This window comes from Phyllostomus discolor, chromosome 1 (genome assembly GCF_004126475.2).
Source record: "Phyllostomus discolor isolate MPI-MPIP mPhyDis1 chromosome 1, mPhyDis1.pri.v3, whole genome shotgun sequence".
Classification (NCBI taxonomy): Eukaryota; Metazoa; Chordata; class Mammalia; order Chiroptera; family Phyllostomidae; genus Phyllostomus; species Phyllostomus discolor.
This window is the reverse complement of record NC_040903.2, coordinates 152,311,854-152,333,071: the sequence shown is the minus strand read 5'-3', so window position 1 is coordinate 152,333,071 and position 21,218 is coordinate 152,311,854. Positions and strand designations below refer to the sequence as shown.

General features: G+C 33.8%; 1 protein-coding gene across 2 annotated transcripts in view; it reads right to left on the bottom strand.

Annotated features, from left to right (window-relative positions):
- The window catches only part of SPRED1 (sprouty related EVH1 domain containing 1), a 123,927-nt gene that overhangs the window by 40,441 nt on the left and 62,268 nt on the right, over nt 1–21,218 (bottom strand). For both annotated transcript variants that reach the window (XM_028505367.2, XM_028505368.2), the window contains exons 3-4: nt 8,853–9,021; nt 6,471–6,520 (exon numbers count right to left, since the gene is read on the bottom strand). In XM_028505367.2, the coding sequence (XP_028361168.1) occupies nt 6,471–6,520; nt 8,853–9,021 (219 nt within the window). The remainder of the gene's footprint in view (nt 1–6,470; nt 6,521–8,852; nt 9,022–21,218) is intronic.

Here is a 21,218-nt window from a genome sequence, read left to right as displayed (position 1 = left end):
CTCCTTATAAATATGTCTTGGTGCACTGGTAATATCATTTCTTTAGGATTAATTCCTATAAATAAAATTACTGAAAAACAACATGCATATATTCCAATTATATTACAAAGCCACCCTCTAGCAAACTTATATATCATCTGAAAATCCATCAGGAGTATACGACAGGGACCATTTCTTCACATCGTTGCCTATAGTGGGTGTTATTGCCAATCACTGCCAGTCTAATTAAGAAAAACATTTGTATTGTATTTCCCAAATGATCACCTGTACCATTTCCATAGGTAAAATTAACAATAACCAAAGTACCTTCTTAATTTGGGTATGAATGGATAAAAAGTATTCAGGCTAAGTTTGAATGTTTTTACTGGATTATAACCCTTAAAAAATAATTACTATAGGAATATGGACATAATCTAAAGTTAGGTGGTGGGAAATGGCAAAAATCTTCCTCAAGAGCAGAAAATTTAATATATAATATAAGTTAGTATATAATATACATTATATATAAAATGCATATAATATGTAAAGACTATACATATATGTGCATGATGTTCAGCTTTTAAAAAATTATATATCACAATTATATATACCCATATTCAATGTTTTTAGTGTTGTGCTGGCATAAGGTCATCTGCATTATCTATAAAGTAACCCACGCCATTTTTAATGTACAGCAGAAATCTGTTTCACTCTCAGAGGCTGGTATAACAATACTCTCCCATGGTTGCTAAGAGATTGTTTAGCCTTTTCTTTTTGCAAAACTACTATAGAAATTTTGCATGTAGAGGCAAAAGGATGCTGGGTAAAACAATAAAATAATTTGGACTATAGCTCTGTGCCAGAATATGAGGCTAGATGACAGCTGTGCAGGAAAAAAATTTTTGCTTCTTTCCTCCTTTTGTCCCTTCTTCCTTTATTAATTCTGAAGCAGAGAAAAACTAAGTGTTGTTCTGCAAGCCTTTTTGAGTGGATATTTCCCAATAATCAAGTGTGAAAAGTAGTATCAGAGTCTACTTAATGCTCAAAAAATTCATTCTTGTAGTTGCATCATCACAAATCACAGGTTTCAAAATATGTGGCTGCATCATATCCAACAACAGAAGTTTTTAATAATTATACTATTAGTTTATTTTAGCATGATTGAAGAATTTTAAAATGTTCTTCAATGAAGAAATGTTGTATTTTAGTACTGCACAGGTTGAAAATGCTAACAAAGTTATTTTTGGCATTTAAAATCGTATACTCAAATTATGCAAACTTAGCAAAGAGAAGGAAAAAATGACTAACTATTCTATGAACAATCCAGTACCAATTTATTTTAGATTTGACCCTGTCTCCTGTTAGTTCATTAAATATCTTTAGTTACTTTTGATTAGTTTAAGATAATTACCTTTGAGTTTTTAATTTTGCATTTGTCTATGAGCTTTGTCTGAAAACATTAATAGCATACAAGTATGCTGTTTAAGCAAACAATACAATAATTGGTGATGGGACAATATAAAAGGAATAAGAGAAATGTACCAAGATATAATGTCCAGCCTAAAAATAAAAAAAAAGGGGAAAGCAAGTCCTGTGCCCCAAGATTAAGCAACAGAAAAACTGAACTACCTTTCTAATGAAACTTTAGTTTGACTTAAATTCAGTATTAGATTTTCAGAGATTGTTCATTGCCTGTAAATCTGAATTAATAGACATTAATTATACAGTCCCTGATAACTATACAAATCTCTATATAATCCTTTAACTTGCAAATCTATTTCTAAAATTTTATCTTCAGGTCACATTCAGAAATACCCCCCCCAAAAAATAAATAAATAAATGTAAAAAGATATGGAAAATAAATGTTGAATGAAATGTGATTGGTTAAATATCAGTATAGTAGTATTATAAGACAAAATGGCTAAATTTGAACCATGTGGGTTCAAATTTTATGATTTATGCTATCGAAATTCAACCACCACCACCACCACCATCACCAACACAAACAAAAATCTTAACAAAAACACAATAAAAATAGAAGAGATTGATCCTGATGGGGCTTTAATGGAGAAGTATGTATTTAAGTAAAACATGCAAAAATTTAAAAAATTTAAAAACTAGGCAGGAGTACCTAAAATATTAATAGCAATTATCTCTGGTTGGGAATAAATAATTCCTGATTTCTTCTTTATAATTGTCTAACTATCCAGATACTCTACATGGAGATGTACTAGTCTAAGAGTCAAGAAAAAAACTGAACAATGAGAAAACATTACACAAAAGATTATATACTTTTTTCTCCCTTATTAATAATAGATAAAACTCTAAAATACACTAAGATTGGGGGAACTTAACTATATAAGATAGCACTCAATACAGAATGGTGATAAGTCACAGTAATATAAAACCCATTTTGCTAGGTAAATAAAACCTATCCATTAACTTAGTTTTCGGATATACAGCACCACTAAAATATTGCCACCTTTGAAAATTAGTACACAAACAACTTATATCCTCCTAGTCCATAGCAAAATTACTTTAAACAAGCAATTTTCAACCAGTGTGCCACAACAATTTTTTAAACATGCAATAGCTGACTATTTAGTTAGGAGCACTGACCTCTTTTCCCTTAGATTATCAAATTAAAAAATGACAACAGCCAATATAACATTAGCTGCCCAGTGTAAATGAATCAAAACTATATTACTTTTTGGTCACATTGGCAAAATATGTATTTTTCTGGTGTGCTGCAGAATTGTACTTTACATGTGCCATGAGATGAAAAAGATTAACAATCACTGCTGTGAACAATAAATATAAATCGCAAGCCTTTAATCATTTTGGCTCAGAAATGACATTACCCAATTCTAAAAAAGGTTAAGTCAGTCAAGTACTTCTCAGCCAAAAGAAAAGATATGAAAACTTTTCACTTTTGATCAAGTAGGTGTCATCCTTTCTGCTGCCCCAAAGCATGAAATCTGAGCTCTTTTCCTCTTGCAACCTCAAGTCTGTCATGAGGTGAACTTTATGGGTTTTGTTACCAATCTAGCATATCTGAGCATGTAGAGCTATTGTAACTGAAAATTCCAGTTAAAGAGACAGTATAGCCCTGGGTGGCATAGCTCAGTGGATTGAGCGCGGGCTGTAAACCAAAGCATCGCAGGCCAGTCAGGGCACATGCCTGGGTTGCAGGCCACAGCCCCCAGCAACTGCACACTGATGTTTCTCTTTCTCCCTCCCTTCCCTCTCTAAAAATAAATATAAATAAATAAATATTTAATTTAAAAAAAGAGACAGTATAAAACTGACCTTAAAACAAATATAAGCTAACATTAAAAAATGAAGAAGAAACCCTTAATGGGCTCATTAAATTAGTCAAAGAAAGAAACCAAATAAAAACAAGATTCCTACCTTATTATTGCTTAGGTTAAAAAAAAAGTCCTAATTTTGAAGATTTTTCTCCAATAAACCTTTCTTGAGTACCAACTATGTATCTGATTGGTACTATACTAAACATTGGGAAAGATGTGCAAGATAAAATTTTAAATCCAAGTAACAATGTGTTATGAAACCCTTTAAAGACAGATAAGAAATAGGAAGGTAAATGTTTTCCTGTTGATTTATGATAACTGATGAGGATACTGGTTATGTTGAAAGGAGAAAGTTGTCCTTCAGTAAACAATCAATGTCTAGCATAGTTATTGAAACAGAAAGGGTGCTCAAATATTTGCTAGGTGAATTAATAAATACTCAAAATAGACAGAATCTACAATCTGATGCTTAATGCCATCAGATTAATCTAAATATAACAATCATTACCTCCTCTGGGCTTTAAAAAATTAAATAATGGGTTACATTTATGATCTAAATAAAACAATCATTACCTCCTCTGGGCTTAAAAAATTAGATAATGGGTTGGTTACTCTTTTAAAACCATTTTAGTTGTCTTTGCAAATAATCACCAATAAAGTAAACCTAACATAACCGCTACCATAAAATCAGTCAACCTGTACTCAAAATAATTTCAAAATATTTATCCCAAGTCCACAGGTGAGTTATGAAACAGGATTTACTTTACCCTAATAAAATAGTTAAATAAATTAGAATACTTTATGCCTCTAATATATTATTGCAAAACAAGAACATGGCAAAGACTTTGGCATATCATGAAATAAGGCAACTTTAAAAGTTTTCTTTGGTAGTTTAATTCTAGATGTTGATTCATTTATTTTTTTTTACTCCTCACCCAAGGACTTTTTTTTTTCATTGCTTTTAGAGGGACAGGAAGGGGGAAAGATCGATGTGAGAGAGACATCCATTGGTTGCCTTCCGTACGTATGCCGAGACCAGGAACTGGATCTGCAACTTAGGTTTGTGCCCTCACGGGAATCAAACCTGCAACCTTTCGGTTAACAATGCTCCAAACACCTGAGTCATACCAGCAAGGGCAGGACATTTGATGCTTTTAAAAAATTTTCAAACAGGGTGCTCAGAAAAATTTACCTACATGTTTGCTAGCCTCTTAGTGCCTCCCCCCATCTTTTTGTGTATGTGTGTCACATGTCATTTAGTTGGCTCCCAACTCCTGGCAACACTATGGAGTGAGTGATGTCCATATTTTTTGGTCCACCTTTTAAAAATGAATTTTAACCAAATTTACTTTCTTCATAGGGAGCAATTCAAAACATGTCCCCCCTTTTCTAGTCCCATATTTTGATTGATACCAGAACAAAATGGAACCTTGAAAAAGCCTAACTAAAAAAAAAGTATTTATTTTACATTTTTACTTATTTCTTATATTTAATTTTAAATCCCACTCACTATATTTTTAAAATAATAATTAACTATCAATAAAATAAACACATTCAAATATTTAAACACACAAACTCTTAAATATACAATAGGGGACTAGTAATTAGAATATATCAATTATGAACAAAAACAGATCATTAGAAATTATAAGCTTGAAAACATATTTAGAAAAACATAAAATGTTATTTAAGTGGAAAAAACAGATTACAGTATAATAATATAATAATACATGTATGTATACATTTATGTGTACAGGAAAAAACCCAAAGACTATATTTAAAAATATGTATGATGGTTATCATGGATCACAATTTGTTTTTTACTTTAAACTTTACTGTATTTCTCAGATAAAATGAAAACATTTCTATATTCTGACTGCAAATGTACATAAAACATTTTTCCATATCTTTAGGTCACAACTATTTTTACAATATAAATAACTGATTATTAATATGACATATTCATACAAATTTGGGCTCTTTTAGTGTCATTCTAAAAATATTCAGTTATTGTAGCACACTTAAAAATACAGAGAAGTACTAATAAAAAAGCCATGTAGTCAGAATCCCACAATCCAAAAGTAATAAAAATATTAACATTTTAGCTGAGTAATAACACCATATATTTTTTGTTTTTATTACTCAATATATTGCAAGTTCATAAATAATAAAATTTTAAGTTGTATAAAATACACCTTAGTTAATTCAATCATTCCTATTCTATTTAGATAGCTTATTTTTATTATCAATGTTTTATACACACACCCTCAAAAATCTGTGTATAAAATTTTTTTGTGCATCTCTATTTCCTTAGTATAGATTATTGGAAATTGATGCACTGGATGAACAGGCATAAATGTTTCTAATTTAAAGACTTTTTAATACAAATTACCAAACAGCTTTCTACATTTTCTCCAGCAAGGCATCATTTTCAATTTTATGGACAGACACAGTGTTGGGTAATACCAATTTTTAAACCTTTGATCACTTGGTAACTAAAATATGTTAACTGACACTACTTGTTGATTATCAGTAAGATAAAACAAATGGGTGTCCATATGCTTATTAAAAATCTACAATTCTTTTTCTATAAATTTTTTAGGAAAGTATCCTGCCTAAGGGGTGAGGTAGCTGTGATAGTTAATTTTATGTGTCAATTTGTCTAATCTATGATGACAAGCTCTTTGGTCAAACACCAGCCTAAATGTTGTTGTGAAGATAATTTTCAGAGGTGCCTAACATTTAAACAGTAGAATGTGAGTAAAGATTACCTTCCATAAAGTTGGTAGATCTCGTAATAAAAACACTCAAAGAAAAGACCGAGGACTCCAGAGAAGAAAATCTGCCTCAAGATTGCCTTTTGACTCAAGACCAAAACATCAACTAGTACCAGAACTTTCAGCACACCTGCCTACCCTGTGGATTTAGGACTTGACAATCACAAGCCGATTCCTTTAAACACACACACACCACATTATATATATACATATATATCTCCAAATCAAAACTTTCTATATGTATATACATACATACATATATTGGTTCTGTTTCTCCATATTTCCTGACAAGTACAGTGTCTCAGAAATTTTCTTTAAAATTTATGAGTTGTTTTTTATTAAGCCAAGTCATTTCCTCTACATCCTTTATGTTTAAAAAACTTCTTTCAAGCCAACTACTTACTTGTAAGTCATCTTCTGCTCCTTCAGTTTCATTTTTTAATGCTGGGCATCCTAAGAAAACAGGTAAAAGTTTAATTAAACACAGAATTTTTGTCTTAGATTTTAGTATTATTGACTAATTGATTATATCACTAAAATACTACAGGAGACTAATCAGAGATCATTCTGGGCTATCTGGCAACCAGTCAGATGTTGGTCACTCATACTTGCCCCTTTATTAGAAGAACAGAAAATAAACTGATGTTTTCCTCTTCTGCAGGTCAATTCCCAGTTACTTACTAAAAAGATGTTTACTACTTGTGTGTATGTGTATGTGTGAAAGTGTACTATTTGTAGAAAGCCCTGCTACTGATTTCTCTGAAACACTCAAACTGCTAGTTAGAGTACATGCACCACACACTCCCCTGGTGTTTAGGCGATGCTCATGCATGATTTTTTCAAATTTTTGAAATATTCTGACTCAGGAAACAGTATTTAGTAGCAAGAAGTGGGATTTTAGTTGCTATAGTAAGAAAAATAAACAAAAGAGCCTTATTCCACTATTATAGTCAATGGCCAATGTACTAAACAACTGTGCATCAATGTCTCTATATGCATTTTCATTATGTTCAAGAGCACCTTTAGTTCCAACAAATTAATAAAAGATGAATTTTTTGTAGCAATAAATTCTGAGTTTATGCTACCCTTGACAGACATAGCTAGCATGGAGATCAGTCCTTTGAAAAGGGTTGTATAGACTTTCCTTACTGTCACAGAAGGCTAATAAGTAAGAGAAATTATCAGTCTATATGGTGACCAATAATAATGCTAACCAGTATGTTTAAAATAATGTTTAAAAATAACAAGACAAGTTGAATACAGCAGTCTATTCTACATGGCTAGGAGTTTGGATAATAATTTTCTCTTTAAAGTACTGGTTCTTAACCACTAGCTAAATAGTAAAATTAACTGGGAAACTAAAAAACATACTGATGCTAGAGTCTAGTACCAAATCAGTAGTATCAGAAATCTCTGTGAGGCGAGGCATAGATAATCATGCATTTTTTACTTTAAAGTTTTTTTCAGGAGTTTGAGAACCACAACCTCTGTTAAAGAATCTGAGGATACATATTTATTTGTTTTTCTAAATTCATAATATAATCATTCAACTAGCAGAACAATTCCTCATCACATTTGAAATGTCTAGAACTTTAAAAAAAAAATGAAATCAGCTCCACTCCCCAAATAGTTTGAGTCAACTGACCTGGAGTGGGAACCAACTATTCTATTCCTCAAATGCCTCCCAGTTAATTCATACATGCAGCCAACATTAAGAACACTGACATAAAAAGAATGTATGGGTACTGGTAATAAAAATAAAATGACTGCTATCATTTCATAGAAAATTTTTTTATGTCTTTAACAACTTTATTTTTTAAATTTTATTTTAATCATTGTTCAAATACAGTTTTCTCCCTTTTACTCCCAATTTCATAGAAATTTTTCTGAACTAGAAGTCAAAGATTATTTATTTAGCAAACTCTGATCTTTTAAAGTAGCCAAACAGATTATTTAACCACTGTTTCAAGTACTATCAATACAAATCTATACTAAGTATTTCCATGTTCTTGCATATAGTCTGTCTCATAATTAGATCATTTCTTCTAATTCTCTTCTTACAGTATATTCAAAATATACAAATCATAATGTTTTCTAATATCTTTATTTGGTCACTTTATATAGAAGTCATTGCTGTGAAGAGAGATAATATTCCTTCTTAATTAGAAAAACAAATCAAGTTTTGACTTGTTTTCGGGGAAGAAATGGGTTTGAATGTGATTTCTTTTGTTCAATTATGCAGAAGCCAGTTTTATATGTAAATACGCTCTTCCTCTCTTTTAAAACCTGCAAACTTTAGGGTTAATCATCTTAACAGACTAGAAAGATATTACGAAGGGATAGATGGGGGTTGTGGCATCTGCCAGCGCTCAACAATGAGATCAGGTAAAAAAAAAGGTGTTCTGCCATAGAATAACTGAAGTCTACCTGTATATAAAGTTAGAAACTTTATCTCTATCATTACCAAAACAAGAATATGACTGACATATACACAAGGACTTTGAAAACTGTACCTGACTGCTCCCTTCTTCTTTAAGCTCTTATCTGAAAACACCTGAATTACCTGAAGGATGCTGCTGCTGGGCTCTTTAAGGTAATAAATGTAATTGGTATAGATTATGATGTAACGAATATAAAACAGACTCAAGAGCCCATTATTTTACCTTCACCTACAGTGAACTTTCAGAGTCTGATCACATATCACAAAACCTGACTTGCTTAAAGTAACTCTACTTTACTATGTATAATGGCTGAACAAATTAAGAAAATAGTCAAGAAAAGTTACCTTGAGAAATGTCCTCTATAGCTCTTCGAATACCTCTATCAAAAGCCCTCGCATCAGCAGGACTTTGAAAGGTAAGGCCAAATTTCTTGTCATCAATCTTCCAGTGGTGAAATGTTGGAGTGACCTTATTGTAAATGAGATCCTTTTTAAGCATACATTCCAAAACCACCTGTCAAAAGTTAAATGCCAGAAATTACTATACAGATGGTCCAATGCATCTCTTAAATACAAACTGAAGTGGGAAAAAGAGCTACTATATTTTAATAAGAGTATTTCATCCCTATATTAATACAGAGGTCTTGCTACGGAATCTATTTTACAGGGTTGCTCAATACAGAAATTAAGATGGAATTAAAGAGGATTCTGGAAGATGGCAAAGGATTGCTAAGAATCTGTCCTCCTACCTAGACAACAATTGCATTGGCAGAACCTGTCTAATGTTAACGGTGCTGGAAGTCTGCAGTCTGCTGAAGGCTTGAAACTTCCAGGGGAAGGCATAGATAGTAAACTGTGGTTAATTTCCATCAGTTTCAATTATTAGCACAGTAGCAGCAATCCATCCAGTTGACATGGCTAGGAGTTGTACATGTGTTCCTGGAGCAGTATGCACACAAATCATGGGAGCCAGGATGGGTAAAAGGATCCTGTCCTCCAAATTATCAGGTATCTGTGCTGTTCTGATCACTGACTGCTGCTTCTGGTCACAGAGGTAAAGAGAAAGAAGAGGGTAGTATTGTTGTACTTTCTTGCACTAGTACTGTCTTATACTATACTTGCACTACTGCTGTTGTACCTTCTCTCATCGTTACAAGTCCTTCCTTGTCAGAATGAAGTAACATCCAGGATATTTAAAAGGGCAGCTCCATTTTTTATCTATCATTTTTCACTTTTTCCATTTCAGAAGCCAGACATTAAAGACCAGAATGTGCAGAAACAGCATATACAGAAAAAATTAGAAAGTGACTATGTATACCCAGGGAAAGGCTCAGAAAAGACATGAGAAGACATTAAATTTGTATCTTATTCTTTTCCTTGGCACAGAGACTGATGATACCAATGACGGTAATAATGATGATGTAACAAAAACAGCAAGAACTTCGGAAAGGAGAAAATCTGATTTCCAGAGTTATCACACTATTAGATGCAGATACGCAGTGTTCAACAACAACAACAAAAAAATACCAAAGCATACAAAGAAAAAGTAAAGTAAGGCTGGCTAAAAGGGGCAGGGGGAAGGGGGAGGAATCAACAGAAACTGCTCCTGAAAAAGATCCCCCCAGCAGAATAGACAAAGGCTTTTTAAAAATTGTCTTAAAAAGTACAAATTGGCAATTTCATAATAGTCACAGGAGTGTAAAGTATAACATAGAGAATACAGTCAATATTGCAATAAATATGTATGGCATCAGGTAGATACTAGACTTATTGGGGTGTTCACTTTGTAAGTTACTTAAGTTTTTAACCACTCAGTTGTACAACTGAAACTAATATAATACTGAATGTCAACTGTAATTTAAAAAATTTAAAAAAACTGTTTTAAAGATGCTCAAAGAACTAAATGAAGATATGGAGAAAATCAAGAAAATAATGTATAAACAAAACAGAAATATCAATAAAAAGAAAAAACTTAAAAAGAAATTCTGGAGCTGAAAAGTACAATAACCACAACAAAAAATTCACTAGAGGAATTAAAAAATCATATGAACAGGAAGAAAAGAAAATTGGTGGACTTGAAAACAGAACAACAGAAATTATTAGGTCTGAGGAAAAGAAAACAAACAGGAGAAAAGTAAGCAGAGTCTAAAGGACCCATGAAACACCATGAAGAGATGCAAAATACATACTGTGGGAGAAAGGAGCAGAGAGAATATTTACAGAAACAATGGTTGAAAACTTCCTAATTTTTAAAAATTTCATTTACTGATTGGGGGGAAGGGGAGAACATCAATTTTGTTGTTCACCGTATTGATGTATTCATTGGTTGCTTCTTGTATGTGCCCTGACTGGGGATCAAACCTGAAACTTCGGCGCATGGAGACAATGCTCTAATCAACTGAGCTATTTAGCCAGGGTGAAAACTTTCCAAATTTGATAAAAAACATTAATATGAACATGCAAGAAGCTCAACAAACTGTAAATGAGATGAACTCAAAGGAATTCACAGAGAATCCTGAAAGAAGAGAGAGAAGTTAATCATTACAAACAAGAGATCCTAAATAAGGATATCCACAGACTTCTCTTTAGAAACTTTGGAGGCCAGAAGATAATGGGCAGATTAATATCGTCAAAGTTCTAAACAAAAAACAAACAAACAAACAAACAAAAAACTGTCAACCAAGAATCCTATACCTGGGAAAACTGTCATTCAAAAGAGAAAGAAAAATTAAGACATTCCCAGATAGACAAAGGATGAGTTTGCTACCACTAGATCTGCTCTGCAAAACATGGTCAAGGGAATCGTTCCTACAAGATGAAATGACAGTAGATAGTAACTTTAATGCTATATAAAAGATATAAAAACCTCAATAAAAATAAATGCACAGGCGACCATAATAGCAGTATCATTGTAACAATGGTTTGTGACAGTCAATTTTGTTTCTGTACAATTTAAGAGACTAACACATTTAAAGAAAAAAAAATTACTGAAGTAAAAGCCAGTTATTAGTGTAAATAATTTTAACCCCTAATATTGGTATCTATAAAATTTAAGAGACTAGTATATTTAAAAGAATTATTACTTTATGATTCTGGGCATACAATGTATGAAGACATAAATTTGTGACATTAACAACTGATAGGGGTGGGGATGAAGCTGTAAAGAAGTAGTTTCTGTATGTTATTAAAATTAAACTAGTATAAATTCAATTAGTGTTTTAACTTTAAAATATTACCGTAATCTCCATAATCACACAAAAAAGCTAGAGATATAAGCAAAAGGAAATGAGAAAGGAATTTAAGCATTTCACTACAAACAATGGACTAAATACAAAAGATAGGAATAAAGGAAATGAGGAATTGAAAAGCTATAAGGCATATAGAAAACAAACAGCTTAACAGCATAAGTCTCTCCTTATTAGTAATTACTTTAAATGTAAATGAACTAAGCTTTCCAACCAAATGAAAGATTAGCAGAATGGATCAATGCATGTGATCCAACTATATGCTGCCAACAATGAACTCACTTTAAATCCAGAAACGAGTAGGTTCAAAATGAAAGACAGAAAAAGACATTCCATGCAAATAAAAAATAAAATCAAAAAGGTTACAAGAAAGCAAGAGGATATAAAAATTATTTATGCATTTATGTATACCATCAAAACACCTGAAGCAAAAAGTGGCATCACTGAAGGGAGAAATAGATCGTTCTGAGGTAATAACTGGAAAGTGCAATACCCACTCACAATAACCAGCAGAACAACCAGACAGAAGTTAAGGAAATTGAGGACTTAGCACAATAAACCAACTAAACCTTATAGACATATAAAGAACACTCTGCCCAACAACATTTAAATTTAAGAATACATAGTCTTCTGAAGTGGACATGGGTCATTTTTCAGGAGAGACCATATGTTAGGCCACAAATTAAATCTCAATATATTTTAAAATATATGTATTACATGAAGTATCTTCTCTGACCACAACTGGATGAATTCAGAAATCATTAACAAAAGGAAAACTGGAGAATTCCTAACTGTGCCATTTAATTTTGGAAATTAAACCTTGCACTTTTAAACAACCACCTGAGCAAAGAAAAATCACAAGGGAAATTAGAAACACTTAAGAGAACTAAAACAAAAACACAGCATTCCAAAACTTATGGTATGCTGTGCTAATAATGCATAGCTATGAACACTCGCCTTAAAAAAAAAAAAAAAGAAAAATCTCAAATCAATAATGTAACTTCCCAACTTAACTAGAAAAAAGAAAACCTAAACCCTAAACTAGCAGAAAAAAGGAAATACAGACAACAGCAAAATAGAAAATAGAATAGAGAAAAATCAATGAAACCAAATGCTGTTCTATTACAAAAAGATAAAAACATTGGCAAACCTTTAGCTAGATGAACTAGGAGAGAAGATGTAAATTACAAATATTAGAAATGGAAGTATAGACATCACTGCCGATTCTACAGAAATAAACTGGATAATAAGAATACTATGAACAATAGTATGGCAACAAATTGGATAACCTAGATGAAATGGACAAATTACCAGAAACAAAACAGACCAAGACTAAGTCAGAAATAAATTTAAAAATCTCAACAGACCTATAATTACTAGAGATTGAAGAGTAATAACAAATCTCTCAATCAATAAAGAAAAACTCTGAAACTGATGGCTTCATTGGTCAATTATACTAAACATTTAAAGAACTAATACCAATATTCTTAAACTTTCCAGAAAAAAACAAAGAGAAGGTCACACTTCCAAAGTCATTCTGTGAGGCCAGCATTACCCTGATACCAAAGTTATACAAAGACACTATAAGAAAACTGTAACCCAATATTCCTTTTGAACACTGATGCAAAATTCCTCAATGAATACTAGCAAGCCAAATTCAGTAGCATATTAAAAGGATTATATAAGGGATTGATTCCTTGAATACAAAGATTGTTCAACATATGAAAACTAATCAACATAATGTCACGTGAACAGGACGAATGAAAAAACCACGTGATTATCTCAACTAATGCAGAAAAGGTATTTGACAAAATTAAAACTCTTTTCATGATAAAAAACACTCAACAAACTAGAACTAGAATGAATATACCTCAACATATTTGACAACAATGTCAAGACCACTCAGTGGGAGAAAGACAGTCTTTTACTGTATTTTTTCCCATCACCATTTATCACCCTTATATCCTCTTCCACCTTCACCTACCCACCCACCCCCATAAAATCACCACACTGTTGTCCATGTCCATAAGTCCTTTTTGTTTTTAGCTCGGTATCTCCACCCCCAAACCCCATTCCCAGGTGTCAGCCTACTCTCTATGATTCTGTCTATTTTGCTTGCTAGTTCACTTTGTATGTTAGATTCCATATGAGTGAAATCATATGGTAACTGTCTTTCTCTGACTGGCTTATTTTACTTAGCATAATATTCCCTAGGTCAGTCTTTTCAATAAATGGTACTACAAAAACTGGATATTCACATGCAAAAGAATGAAGTTGGACTCTTTCTTAAGCCATACACAACAATTAACTCAAAGGGATCAAGGGCCTAAATAAAAAATTAAAAAATAAAATACAAGAAAACACAGGACAAAAGCTTCAGGACATTGCATTTGGCAATAATTTCTTGGATATGACACCAAAGGCACAAGTAACAAAAGAAAAAACAATAGTATACTACTGTTCTCTTCCCAACTCCATATGCAATGATGTCATATTAACTAAAATCGGCCATGGTAGGGTATGTAAATGCTGTAAATCACTGCCTTTTCCTCCCTCCTGGAGTGCTGATTGTTAAACCTTTACTTACCTATCACTGAATTAATGATTTTTTATAAGTCCTAATTCTGAAATAACCAAGAAGGTGACTAGATTCTGTCTTGTCTGTTAGAGACAACATAATGAGATTGCCTCAAGTTTTCTTTCCTATACTTTGATGATTCTATTTGTATAACATAAGAATTCATACTTATCTAGGGCTTTTATGTTTTAGGTCTTTGTTAGGGCATTTTTGAAGAGATTTACTATTTGTCACAATGATTCTGCAATATAAATAATAAAATTCATAATAAAATTAAATTCTGGAATAAAGAGGTTAAAATTGCCATATGGATTACTGCAACAGTGCTACTGTATTCATAAACAGTAAAAAAAAACAATATGTATTTTAGAAAACAAAGCTAAATTAAAATTGTTAAAAAAGAGGACATAAAAAAGTGAATTTGGTCTTATAACTATTACATAAAAATATCACTAAATTAACATTTAATAATGAAAATATTACTGAATTAACCCATCTTAAATTTTCCTAGGTTGTTTTCCAAATATTTTTCTTTCAGAAAATATAATTTCAACATGATGTTGGGAACCACCCTGCCTGGTATCAGAAGCTGTAACCCCTGCCAAGGCTAAGGCTGAGGGAATGACCTTGGACCATAAGCCAGCAAGGAGACAAAGCTTATCTCCCTGGCAGGAGCACCCCTTCTGCTCCTTTTACTTCATCCTGCCTGGCCCCCAATGCTTGGTCAGTTAGCCAATGACGGGTAAGATTCCCAAAGGGGGGAACAACATAAGACAGGCACGATCATGGAAGGAGGGAAGGACTTTGGGGGCTATAGAAGCGGGTGATGGAACCTCGCCCCTGGGCTTTGACAATGCCTGAGTCCTCACTGTCTGCGGGAAAATCTCCTAATTTCTTGGCTGCCTCACTTCCCTTGCTCCACCTAAGCCTGAAACAATGACAGAGGGTGGTGCAGCCCTGTGGCTGGAAAGGGCAGGTTCCCTGGGGCGATCAGACCTAAGAAAGAATATGTAAAATCCTGTGAAACCTGCTTTGTTTAGAATGCTCTCAATGAAATGATAAGGGTCCAAGCAAGAAGTAGGTTTGTTCCTCAAAGTTTTACATCTCTTTAGCTATCTGACCCTGACTCAAAATAGGCCCTCAGAGTTCTTTGTTATCTATTGTTTGATCCTTACTTCCTGGTAATGATTAATGAGCTTTACCTGAGTTCCTATGTAAACAAATCCAATAAAAGCCTGCTCAGGCGGGAGAACCAGGTGCTTTCCCCTAAGCAGGGTGACCGAGGTGCTCCCTACTAGAGAGAGTGGCTGTTCAGTCCCTATTTCCCCACAGGACCTGGTTGTCTCTGTGTATGTTTTTCTTGTGTTTTGACGAGCCATCCACAGGGTTCCGCAGTCACTGCAGGCCAGTGGTCGTGTCAGCTGGTGCCCAACGTGGGGCCCGAGGAATTGGGACCATTTCGACCCAGAGGCTACAAGCCACCGCTGTGGACAACGCATCAACTCTGGTGAATTTACGTGTAAATTAGCCCAGCTAAGGGCCAACGACCCCGTATTCTTTCTCGGGTAGGTCGTAGGATGAGTTGGATTCCAGGGAAACAGTTTCTGTTTCTTCCTAAGGTCGCTCCTCTCTTTAGCGACCGCCTATAAAAGCATAAATAATAACTTCACTCTCAACATGATCTACACTCATCTCTACCACTTATTTACAAATAGCATCTAGTTTTAGCAACTTTTCTAAAAATGACTTCTTAAAAAATAAGCTTTAAAATACATTGAGGAAATGGGAAGGATAATGAACTAGCTCTCTGACTCACACAAATACCTATGGAAGAATGTTACTCCTAAAAGTCATGCAAACACTGAGATTACATGCCATATCACCTTGTACAAAAAAAGTATACCAATTAATTATAAACTACACATCAATTTGTATTAACTTTTATCTATAAAATGATATTAGGTAACAAAATTATGTTATTGTTCATGTTATATATTTAAATTAGCATAAAATAATTATTCCTTAGGGAAAGGCTATTATGGTAGTAACCATTCAGAATTTAGGAACAAGAAGTGAGATTTTTAAAAAAGCAGGTAATCTATTGGCACAACTACCCACCATTGTTCTTTATGTAATTTAAAAAATACTTATATGCTTCCTAAAACATTCTACACCACTCAAATCTTACATAATCTCAAAGCCTCCATGTCTGAAATATAACAATTTCTCATCTAAGTCACACAGTATAATAGAAAGTTGTTTTGCTTCTAACTTTAAGTAACATTAAAAAATAAATGCACTCTCACTTCCGGCAAGATGGAGACATAGGTGGATGCACCATACCTCCACACACAACCAAGATTAGCACAACAACAATTAAGGGGCGCCGGTCGCAGCACGAGGAGAACAGGGAGAACTGGGCGCTTAAGGCAACCGGGAGCGCATAAGCCATCCGGGGCACACAGGATCACAGCAGGTGGACCCTGAGTACACAAGCGGCAACTGGCGGACTCAGCGAGGCTGCGATTGTGAACCAGGGCAGAGTGCACAACCCAGGATCCCAGAGAAGTGACTGAGATCCCAGAAGAATGGAGCTACCACCATTGTTCCCTCCCGCCCCCACCCCCACATACAACATCACAATCTAGCAACTGGGGTGCCCAACCCCGGTGAACACCTAAGGCTCCGCCCCTCACCGTAACAGGAGCAACCAGATCCTCCCACCCCCAAAAAGAAAGAGAGAAAGAGAGAGAGAGAGAGACAGAGACAGAGACAGAGACAGAGACATGTCTCAAACAGAAAAACAGATCAATGCCCCAGGGCTCATCCTTTTGAGCAACCAAGAGATTGCCAATCTATCAGATGCACAGTTCAAAACACTGGTGATCAGGAAGCTCACAGAGTTGGTTGATTTTGGGCGCAAATTACATGAAAAAAATGCAGGTTACCATAAAAGAGATGAAGGAAGATGCACGGAGAACCAATAGGGATGGGAAGGAAACTGGGACTCAAAACAATAGACTGGACCAGAAGGAAGAAAAAAAAAAACCCAAATAGGAAAGAATGAAAAAATAAGAATTCAAAAAAAATGAGGAGAAGCTTAGGAACCTCCAGGAGGACATCTTTAAACGTTCCAACATCTGAATTATAGGGGTACCAGAAGGGGAAGAGGAAAAGCAACAGATTGAGCACATATTTGAATAAATAATAAAGGAGAACTTCCCCACTCTGGCAAAGGAAATAGACTTCCAGAAATCCAGGAAGCTCAGAGAGCCCCAAAGAAGTTGGACCCAAGAAGAAACACACCAAGGCACATCATCATTACATTAGCCAAGGTAAAAATAAAGGAGAGAATCCTAGAAGCAGCAAGAGATAAGGGGACAGTAACCTACAAAGGAGTTCCCATCAGACTGGCAGGTGATTTCTCAAAAGAGACCTTACAGGGAGGAAGGGGCTGGAAAGAAGTATTCCAAGTCATAAAAGACAAGGACCTATATCCCAGATTACTCTATCTAGCAAAGCTTTCCTTTAGAATGGAAGGGCAGATAAAGTGCTTCTCAGATAAGGTCAAGTTAAAGGAGTTCATCATCACCAAGCCCTTATTTTATGAAATGTTCAAGGGACTTAAATTTAAGAAAAGAAGATAAAGAAAAAACATGTATAGTAAAAGGACAGCAAACTCACAATTATTAACAACCACACCTAAAGCAAAACCAAAAGAAACTAAGCAAACAACTAGAACAGGAACAGAACCAGAGAAATAAAGATCACATGGAGGGTTACCAACAGGGGAATGGGAGGAGGAGAGAGGGGGAAAAGGTACAGAGAATAAGTAGCATAGATTGTAGGTTGAAAATAGACAGGGGGAGGGTAAGAATAGTACGGGAAATCTAGAAGCTAAAGAAGTTATAAGTATGACTCATGGACATGACTAAAGGGGGGGATATGGATGGGAGAGGGTGTACAAGGTGGAGGGGAGTGAAGGGGGAAAAATGGGACAACTGTAATAGCATAATCAATAAAATATATTTTAAAAAATAAATAAATAAATAAATGCACTCTCATGACATTAAGGATAACTTACCGCACACTTTAAGTAACAAGGATAACTGTCCTCAAAGTGAAAAAAAAAAAAAAAAAAAGAAAAAAAGAAAGAAAAAGAAAACCGACAACACAATCAAAGTTATATTAAAAAGAGTAAGTAAAAAAGGTCTTCAAAAGACTTATACTCATCGTGTGATCAATACTATTATCTGCATTCCTGAAAAACAAAAAAGTTTTAAGGGCTAGAAGGATTCTTAAAAATTGTGCATTCTGCTGCCTCCCTCCTTCCATTGCCCCTAAACTATATCAAATCAATGTGTTCTGACTTTAGTCCACTGGTATTCAGTACCCCAATTATGTATGTTAAGATAATAGTAATGTTAATAACAGGCATACTAAAGCAGAGTTCAATTTTTACCATATTCATGATTGGTATATAATTAGCAAGCAAGTAAACTGTACAAAATGGCAGCTACATTTCTGCCAAGCAATTATAATCAACCAATAACATCAGCAGGTGATATACTTACTTTGCTGGAAAAATAGGTAATGAGATAAATGATTTCTGGCCAATAAGGAGTTGTACCTACTAATTACAAACACAGGAAAAGGTACATATAGTCCTGAAGTGGTTACAACTCTCCTAGAATATATGACCTACACTTACTCTTAAGGGCTTCTTTACATATATCTGGCACAAAATAAATAATTCTAAATTCTGTTAAGACTATCCTAAGGACAAATGCCATTGCCATTACAAATATGAAAAATATTCTGTGTACAGTTAAATGAAACACATTTCTAATTAATCTTAATTGATAGCTGAATATATCTCTTTCCAGGGTTAAGGAGTTCTGGAAGTATATAAATTTCATCAAACCTCCATGTTTAACAATGAATAACATTTATAAATTATAGAATAAAGATAAATTAAAGGATCAGGGGCCCTACCCTCATCTCTACCCAAAAAAGACATTTTATATCGAGTTAATATAAAGATATCCATAGTGGAAACAGCTGTTGTAAAATGAATGTTTAATAAGACTGAATCAAAAGAGTAACTATGAAAGAATATATGTTGTCCAAATAATTTGACATCAATGAACTTTAAGATCCATTAGGAATGTGGCTTGTTAACAAATGAGAACAAATTGTCATGTTTCACAATCAACACTGTACTAGATCTAACTATAACTTCTGATCTACCAGTGTGTTGAGATTAGAAATGAAGTATTATTTATTATAAACAATGTAATGTATGATGAAGGATTTTAAAACTAGAAAAAAGCAACAACAGATCCAAATGCACTTAAATGTTAATAACGACTGCATCAAAAAAATTTTTTTTCAGACTCTGACACCCTAACAGACATGACCAGGTTTGAGGAGGATGTAACTGCTGCAAATTGACTGGCTGGAGCCAGCCTTAGGAAGGTGAGGATAATGACGATGGAGGAAAAATACAACTATGTAGGGGTATTTGAAAGAACAGCTTTGCATTCTAATACAGATCTAAACAGATCTAAGTTGGCTAAGACATACACATCTAAATACTTTTCTGGCTAAATACTTTTGGAACCATGAATATTTTAATGAGGTCATAAAGTCTTTTAACCTACTGGTAACAAAAAGAAATTTTTTTCTTTCCTTTATTAAGGTTAAATAGATGTTAATTATGACAAAAATACACTTGAACAGGTGAAGTCAAAATTTAAGAAAAGTGAATTGAGTATCAGCATAAATATATTAAAAGTCTGATATAGATGAAGGGAGAGAGGGAGAATAAGTGATTTCCCTAAGGTATCAGGCTAGGAGTTAAAAGAGAAAGGCAAATAAGAAAGGTGGTTACTTGAGTAAAAAGTGTCCAAAATAAAATGATTTAAAGTATGAATAATAGAAGGTGCAGGAACTGGGCACACTGCATTCCTCTTCCCCCCTCCCAAAATGTTAGTATTGTGTAACAGGAATTTGGAACAGTAACTAATGAAGCTTGTGGGCTTTGCAGCTAAAATCAGCTGGGTCCCATCCAGTTTCCACCACTCATTATCCATCTGACTTTTAAGAATTAAATGAGGTAATACAGAATACTCAAATCTGCCCGAGATGAAATAAAACTTCAATAAATATTACTGAATGACAAGTAGCAATGAAGGGGTTGGTCTGTAGGTGATATCACTAGGCCAGAATAGAACAGTTGCCATGAGAAGGCTGGGAGATCATTATCTATGAGGGGGAGACCTTTTTTACAGAATGGGAGGGGAAAGAGTTTGAATGATAAAGGTACTTTAGGATATCAAAGAGCTTGTGAATAGATTCTAAAGAGCTTAAGTTAATGGATTCTAAAGACAGTGAAAACATTTCAATCACCCAGTCTTTTTCCTTCTTCTAAAAGAAATTCTAGGGTATTATTTGGGGAGAGGGGGGCAGAGGAGGAAACACCATGGTCATTGAATAACTAAAACTTCTGAAGATACATTATTTTGGGAAATATATAGCAAAACTCCTGTCATAAAATTACTACACTTGTTTTCCATAAGCATTTAAAATAGTCCAAGCCAAAAATAAAATAAATAAAATAAAATAAAATAAAATAAAATAAAACAAACCAAGCCAAAAATGTCAATAAATGCATTTTTGTTTCACTAACAACAAATAGTAATTTGGGAGGGCAGAGCAAAATTAAATATGTACTTTCAAACTACTATGTTGTTTATTATAGTTGCTACCTCACGAGTAGATAATTACATGTTTACAAATAGTATTATCTAAAAAGTAATATAGTCTGTAACCAAACCTAAACAATTTTAGTAGTGACTTTCTGAAATACTTTTGAATCCCAGGAAA